Source organism: Austrofundulus limnaeus, unplaced genomic scaffold, assembly GCF_001266775.1.
Source record: "Austrofundulus limnaeus strain Quisiro unplaced genomic scaffold, Austrofundulus_limnaeus-1.0 Scaffold0, whole genome shotgun sequence".
Lineage (NCBI taxonomy): Eukaryota > Metazoa > Chordata > Actinopteri > Cyprinodontiformes > Rivulidae > Austrofundulus > Austrofundulus limnaeus.
In genome coordinates, this window is record NW_013952402.1 from 2,166,804 (window position 1) to 2,174,913 (window position 8,110).

The following is an 8,110-nucleotide window of genomic DNA, read 5'->3' on the forward strand; positions in this document are numbered from 1 at the left end:
GCATTTAGCTCCCTAGCAGCCTCGCACCTATGACCTATCCATATCATCATTTACCCAGAATGCTTTGCATGTAAATAAAATGGCCCCGTCCATGTAACATGTTTTTTTAAACTTTTAGTTTAAAAATGATAAATCGGGGATCCCTTTAAGCAGCCATTCCAGACACTTACAATATCTTTTCGCTTTCATTGCGAAGACTGTTTTTGTTGCATTGACCGAAACCAGTGAAACCAGAAGTGAGAGAGAGAGAGAGAAATTTGTTCMATCTATAATTAAGCTGTCTAATTTCCATTTGAATTGCTTGCTAACAAGCAATGAAAATGGGAATACGAATGAGAGCCATCAAACTTTGTTTCCAAGCTCATGTCTGAGGCCTTCAGAGGCTCAATAGGCGGCAGATCTTCAGAACAAAACCCATTAGCGCAGAGTCATCTAAATGTCAAAGCGCTCACGTTGAGAAACAAAAGCTCCGATGCTGTGTTTTCATTTGACACTTCTCAAAAGTTTAATTTCTTTCCTGGAAAAAAAAAAAAGCAGTTGTCTTTGGTGCCACTACTGCCACCTCACAGATCTTTAACTGATTTGTCACAGTGTGTTTTTGACTTTAAAATCTCGTAGCAATGAGTTCTCCCACTCCAGCTCTAACAGCACTGAGTCACCTTCAGCACTCATCAGATATTCACCATGCTGTCACTTCATTTTTTTTCTTGTCCCGTTTTTAATCAGCTTCTCAACTAAAAGCAGCACTTGAACCCTTGCACCAAAAAAAAAAAAAAAAAAAAAAATCCTGTAATTTACAATTATGGACATTACAAACAGGTCATGTACTCTGTGACCCTCATTAATTCACACTATAAAGCCGCTTTTTGTTCCAAGTGACAGATTAAACTATCACTGGCGGGCGGCTGGAGCAAACGTGTTCATTTGATGCCAAACACTTGGGAAATCACAGCTCACAGCATTCATTGCCTTTTAAGTTATTTTGTGCACAATCATTTGCCACGCACATCACTAAAGATCATTCACAGGGAGATTGCTGAAAATGAGCAGGGACTTCATTACTTAAAAACAAACAAACAAACAAAAAGGAAGCTTTTCTKCGAGAAATTCCACACAACTAATCTCATCTGTCGTACAAAGGCTTCCCATATTTGATGCCCTTTATCAACCCTGCGCTGCTGTTCATACATGGGGCAGAAAAGAAGTCTGCACACATCTAAAGATAGAATAAATCTGCAGCTCCTTCAAGGAAAGGAAATTGCTTACAAGAAGTCATGGCTCTGCACCGAGGGTGTGACAGCAAAGGCAAACACTGCTTTGGTGTTTATTTCTTACCCTTGGTCTCTGCGTTGTGTGATTTGAACTTTAKTGTTTTAGCTGTACCTGTCTGCTCTCATTCATATAACAAAATCTGTTGCATCTACATCTGTCACAAGAATGTTAGAAGTTAGAATTAAATATGACAATTTACTGTAAATAAAGCCTGTAAAGTGATGATACTTACAAGCCCAGGAGGGCCAGGAGGACCAGGAGGACCAACATCACCCTGGAAATATGAAAAAAAAAATCAAATATTAATTAATTCTTATAAAAAATCAAAAATAACCTCAAATATTCAGTAGAAATTCCRTTTTCAGTGTAGTACTTACCTGGTAGTACTGGGTATGTACCAGTTACTTGTGTGGCAAATACAAGTATGTACCTGAAACTTGCATAGTACCTATTAGGTACGCTGAAATGTTAGTCTCTGAAATGTATAAGAAACCTATTTGGTACTTACCAAGTATGTACTAAAAACATACCAGGTGCATATCAGGCACTTGCTAATTTTTACATTATAAGAGGTTTATAGTAACCAAGTACATTTATTTTGTTACAATACTTGAGTAATTTTTGGAGGATTTATAATTGTGTTGAATATTTTTTTAAATCGTTACTTTAACTTTCCTTTTGTTACATTTAAAACCTAAAAATGATACTTTTACGTCTTTTCTTTAAAATTTGACACATATACCTATTACAAAATTGAATATGTCTGAACTCATCACGAAAGGAGATATTTATGCACTCTAAAAAAATAAAGTGTTGAATTTACTCAACCAATATGTCAACTGGTTCCACTGAACCTAGTGGAGTAAATATGAGGCAATATAAATATTTTCTCAACTTGGTGTGGTGGAACAAGTTTGGTTAACCCCTTAAGAGTTGCCTCTGAAATTCTTTAAAAGCCTTTCAACATTTTTTTTTCTAACGGTGTCAAACTAAAGGTAAGAACCGGAGAAAGTTGTCTAACACTCTGGTTTTCAAAATAAAAGCATCTAGCATCTTGAAATGTTTAAAGGCAGAAACTACACCATTTTTCCATTTTTGCCTACCAGTGGAACAAAGACTGTTATGGGGTTATTCAACAGTTTATTTTTTTAGTGAGTGTGTAAAATTACTTTTACTGTTTTGTGACTTTTACTTACGTTGTTTTCTCATCAGTGAAATTTCTTTTTACCAAAGTCATTTTCTTTTAAGGTCTTTTTACTATTACCTAGTTTTTATTTTCCAAGTACTTTATAGATCTCTGGACATAAAGCTAGGTTTTATACTGGGTACTCATTTAGTATGTAGCTGGAATGTTTCTGGTACATATCAGGTACTTACTGGGTACATTCCGAGTGTGTGTCTAGTATATATATACCTGAGCACCTGTCTGTCAATGTGCATGGCTCCAAWCATACATTCACAGGGGTTTTGACTTGGTTGGCAAAACAATGAAGTAAAGCAGTTCTACTCTGGTYTCAACATAAATAATCCAAGCCTGATKTTAAAGAAAGTGTGAAATGAGCACAATCTTATCAGCACCTCTTTAAATGGTGATGAGATGTAATATATTGAAATTACATGCTGGCAACACAAAAGCAATAAAAATAGAAAGTTAATTAGCAGTGTTATTGTGGTGGAATCACTAATTCCCCTGCTCAGTTAAGTAGTAAAAAAAAAAGCCACAGTATACTTCTGAAAGACTGAAGAAGATGGTGAAGAAGCAGAGAATTATCCATCCAAAGTAGTGCTCTAGTTTTGAGACTGATTTTTCTTTATGGTAGGACAACAACAGAAGAAGCATCATGTTTTTTCCCAGACTAAAAAACAAATCCTATGTAAAAAAGAAAAAAATTGTATAGGTCRTCTGGACGGGTTCTTCTCTAATGAAACGTTTCGTCTCTCCTCCAAGAGACTTCTTCAGTCTGAGAGTTTCAGGCAAAATTCAGGCTTTTAAGCKCTGCCTCCATGTGACTGATACATCACATGGCTATCGTTGACACCTAATTAACACTTATTGTTAACAGGGGGTGGAGTGATACTGGCAATAGCCGCGCTGTAGGAGGGGGACAACTGAAAACGGAGGCCTCCACCTCTGTTTAATGATGGACGGTCTTTSTTCACAAAAAATGGCTTCTTTTACTCCTCTCTCAAACCTGAAGCAAAGCTGAAGCCATTTTTGTGAAGAAAGACCGTCCATCATTAAACAGAGGTGGAGGCCTCTGTTTTCAGTTGTCCCCCTCCTACAGTGCTGCTATTGCCAGTATCACTCCACCCCTGTTAACAATAAGTGTTAATTAGGTGTCAARGATAGCCATGTGATGTGAGTATCAGTCACATGGAGGCAGGGCTTAAAAGCCTGAATTTTGCCTGAAACTTTCAGACTGAAGAAGTCTCTTGGAGGAGAGACGAAACGTTTCATTAGAGAAGAACCCGTCCAGAAGACCTATACAATTTTTTTTCTTTTTGATTTTTTACTTGGATTACTGAGATGCATCAGGACAAATCCTATGTAACCTCAACATTATTTTTTCTGAAAATATTTTGCCCTCATCTCCACATGGGGCAAGACTTGTCAACATATATAAAACAAGTCAAAGCTTTGTTGCTTTTTTCCTCATCATGCACCTCCATGATACTAAAATGTCTTTAAGTTACACTAATTTTATGCCGATTTATGATGCAACACTGACTTACTCTTATCTTTTAAAATTTATTTACATTTGCTCAACAGAATCAATTAAATTTGTCTTTAGAGAAAACATATGGCGTTTATTTTTTAGTGTTGCACGTAAAAAAACTCTCCATTCCATTTGAAAGACAGGCACAAAATTAAATCTTTTCAAGTCAAATGATTTATTCAAAAGACTGATGTGTTTGAACCGTTGCTCTAATATCTGAATGTGTCATTTGAATTATTGGACCTTTATACATTGTCATAAAATTTGCTGCCTGCTCCAGAATGAACTGAAATCATTTAATTTTTTTTCTTTAAAAGAACAACGATCACCATTTCTGTTTTTCAACAAGTTAAACTAAAATAGGACAAGTTTGCTCAGTAGAAATAACAACTGTTGTTACAATAGGCATTACAGTTTAGTTTGTGACAACCTTTGAGTCGTAACCTCAAATTAGTTTGGATATTGTTGCCTTGAAATCATGTAGAAGCAAAGAAATTAATAGATCCAAATAATGAATGAATTCCTTTGTTGAATTTTTGCCGTTAAAACTGGCTTCTTGTCTGAAATACAGATTTACACGTCATTCTGCTTTCCTTTTATTTCATTTCTGTGAAGTTTCATCAAATATCAAAAGGACAGATCCTGTGGCTGCCAAAAAGAAGGCTGAAACGAGTACAAAGAAGAGTCCTGAATAGTGTTTTTTATGTAAGAAATATTGAGAGATTTGTCATTGAAAGGCATAGTTCAGATCTTTTGAAGCACGGTTGTAAAAAAACATAAACAATTGATATAATTAATGTTTCAAATGGTTATTTGACTTCAGTTTGAAGGAATCTAGTTTTCACAGGATTGATGAGATAATAGCTTGTCTGAGTGGAGACAAGACCAAAGCTGATGACTGGCATCGCTAAACACCTGCAATTTAATCTTTCTACGGTTTACGCAAAACACTATTTTATCTCATTTTACATTGGTTTTAGCATCACATGACATGATTATTCAAACAAAAAAATACTGTATTAAATCTGTCGGAGGTGCTCCGAGCTGCAGGAGGGTTGTACTTTATGTTGCCTGACTTTAAATTGAAAGAAATTCAAACTTAAAAATAATAATAATAAAATGCCTTTAAATTAGGGATACCAACAAAACTGCTTGAACCTACAGAGACTGGCAAGGACTTATCATGTCTGACTCTTGACATCGATGTGACTCACTTTTTGTCCTTTCATGCCGCCGGTCCCCTCGGCACCCGGCTGACCCTGTGGGAGGAGGCCTCGGTTAATGACTGTGTAACACGGCGGCGTTGTAAATGTCACCGCAGGAAAATACGTACAGGATCTCCTCGCTCTCCTTTCTCCCCCGTTCCCCTCGGGACTCCAGACTCCCCGTTCTCCCCCTGTGTGTGTGCGTGAACAGAGCACATCGCTGACAGTGAGTGACGGCAAAGGCAGGGCGAGAAGACAGACAGATTTGAGAGAGGGAAGCTCAGGCAAGGGACAGTCGCAATGAATAAGAGATCAGAAAATAAAACACAAAAACAGACAGTCGGGCTCGGAATCGTACCGCTGTGAGGAGAAGAATAAACACATTTGCATGTATGACTTCATGAGAATATGTGGTGTCACTTGAGTCTTGCAGGAAAAATGAGAAMCCCAAGCCCCCGTTGCACTGCAGCATTCGCAACTCATTTCCTCGCCTACCAATAGATGGCACTTTAAGATTGCTAGTGTGATGCCCTTAGAGTGTTTCAAATGGATTTTTTAAGGCAGTTTGGCTGAGAAAACTCACACGGTAAGACAAATGCACTTGCACCTTGATCAGGATTTTGATAGGGTAACACATATGAAGACAGAAAGAGATTCTTTGGCAAACAAACACAAGAAAATGTCTCTCTAGAACTGATAGAACTGACTTTGCCACCTTCTTAAACCTTTCTACAAAACAAATCAAATAAACAACGAAACCAGATTTTATTTCAGCCCCATTGGAATACAACAAACACCCGACCAATCAGTTGTCTGCTAAAAATCATAGGAGCCCGCCTGTGGTTTTCTCTCATACYTCAACAGAGGAAAAAACAAGTAGGTAGCTCTTCAAACGCTGCTGTTCTGTTTGACAAGTGTGAGGATTTACYGGGATTGTTTTAGATACCCTGGAGACATTATGGGGCATCTGTTTAACAATCCAAGAAAACAAAGAGACAACTGAGAAAAGGTTAAAGCYTATTTGCACTCTTCTTAGCGGCGCCTGAACTCTTCCAGATTATAACTGCCACTGAGTCCCCCCCCCCACCATCCTCCACTCCCCTGACTTGCTAATGACAGCCTCTGTAATACCACACCATTCATTTAATGAGATATAGTCACTGTTTCCTCATCCAAATTAGGAGCTGTTATTAAGTCAGAAGACTGCTGCCATGTATGAACAGATGGATTGTCTTATTAATATTTCAGGCGGAGAGACTCCCGGCAAAACTGCCTTTGAGATTTAATTGAATTCTGAAGAGCCACAAAGACATCAGAATCAAAATACGACTTTGCTCCCAAAAGCACTGAGACACCCTGTAAGGTGTTCATAAAAACAGGATGCAAGCATTTTCTGATTCGTGATATAAACAGACAAAAGAGTAAATGGTGAAAAGAAACTTTTATTGACAGTAGTTGGCTTAAAAACAGGGTCATTACTATACGTTTAACTTTGTCTGCAACATATGTGAAAATCACTCTGTAATTACTCGCAGTGTTTTTGGCCTTGTTTTTAATGTAAACAAAATTTTAGTTGAATTTTTGAGCCTATGAATAATAATGGGTTTTCTCCGTGTACTACGGTTTCATCCCACAGACCAAAAACATGACTGTTAGGCTATTTGGTAATGCTAAACTGTCCCTAGGTGTGAGTGAGAGAGTGAATGGTTATATGTCACTATGTGCCCCTGTGATGGACTCGCAACTTGTCCAGGATGTACCCCGCCTTGCACAGTGACTGCTGGATATGGGCACCAGGGACCCCCATGATCCTGAAAGGAAGAAGCGTGTAAAGATAATGGATGGATGGATGGATGGATGGATGATGAACTGAACATTTCCAAGACTTACTATCAAATACAAACAACCATCAGTGACTCATTGCTTGCGTTCAGCACAGTTAGTGACTCTATTCATGCAAGTGGAGTTTTGTGGAAAAGTTATGAGCAACCTTGCATGGAGCAATTCAAGTGGCCTCCTTTCAGAGAAATTTTAAAGAGATTTATACTAAGTAAGATTATAATTGTTCAAAGTCTTTCTACATAAACCCACTTTATATGCTCTGAATTATCCCTTTGAGTCATTTTTTGTTGGTAACAACAGCACAGTTGTCTTTGTTTCCAACGCATGATCCAGGCGGCTGCTAGATCTGAGCGAAGCATCCAGCTAAAGCAGCYTCTGACACGCCATTTAAAAGGTCACTCTGCCTCTTTGTGATGCACTTTCAATGACTAATTATGTTACTGACCTGTTGACAGGTAACCAATTTATCTGGAAGCTGTTCTTTTCACTTCTCGTTGGCATTGCACATTCTTTCCAGTCTTTTGTTGCCATCATCCATCCATCCATCCATCCATCCATCCATCCATCCATCCATCCATCCATCCATCCATCCATCCATCCATCCATCCATCCATCCATCCATCTTCTTTACTAGCTTCTTTTTCTGTCCCATGTCATGGGGAGCTGCTCCATAACCATGCTTCTCTCTTGTCTTTTAAAGGGATCCCCGATTAGTTGTAACTGTAGGGGTCATCTCGAGTGAAGAAACAGGAGTTCCAGCCTCAAAGCAGGCCTCGCACAGGCCTGAGAATTGGCAGGAACTGCTGAACTCTTATTTTAGGCCATGACGGGTCATTTCAACCTACACGAGGACTTCAGTTCTCTTAATCAGATATTAAACAGAAACAATCGGTTCTGTTCATGATTCATTGGTTGTTTAACTAAAATGTTTATGCATTTGTTAACCCTAATAATGACATGTCACAAAGAAAGAAAGTATCACTTCTATTCTTTTATTGTGCCTAAAAAGAGTAATGAATGAATGAAGCACAGTACTTGTTTTCATTGTGTTTTTATAAATCACTGTTTTATTTT

At 38.0% G+C, this 8,110-nt stretch overlaps 1 protein-coding gene across 1 annotated transcript in view; it reads right to left on the reverse strand.

The window, feature by feature from the left end:
* Positions 1-8,110, reverse strand: part of LOC106518994 (collagen alpha-1(XIX) chain) — a gene marked incomplete at both ends in the record, with an annotated part of 138,916 nt that overhangs the window by 51,198 nt on the left and 79,608 nt on the right. Inside the window, 3 exon segments of the mRNA XM_014010492.1 lie at positions 1,505-1,546; positions 5,204-5,248; positions 5,323-5,385. Of these exon segments, the coding sequence (XP_013865946.1) occupies positions 1,505-1,546; positions 5,204-5,248; positions 5,323-5,385 (150 nt within the window).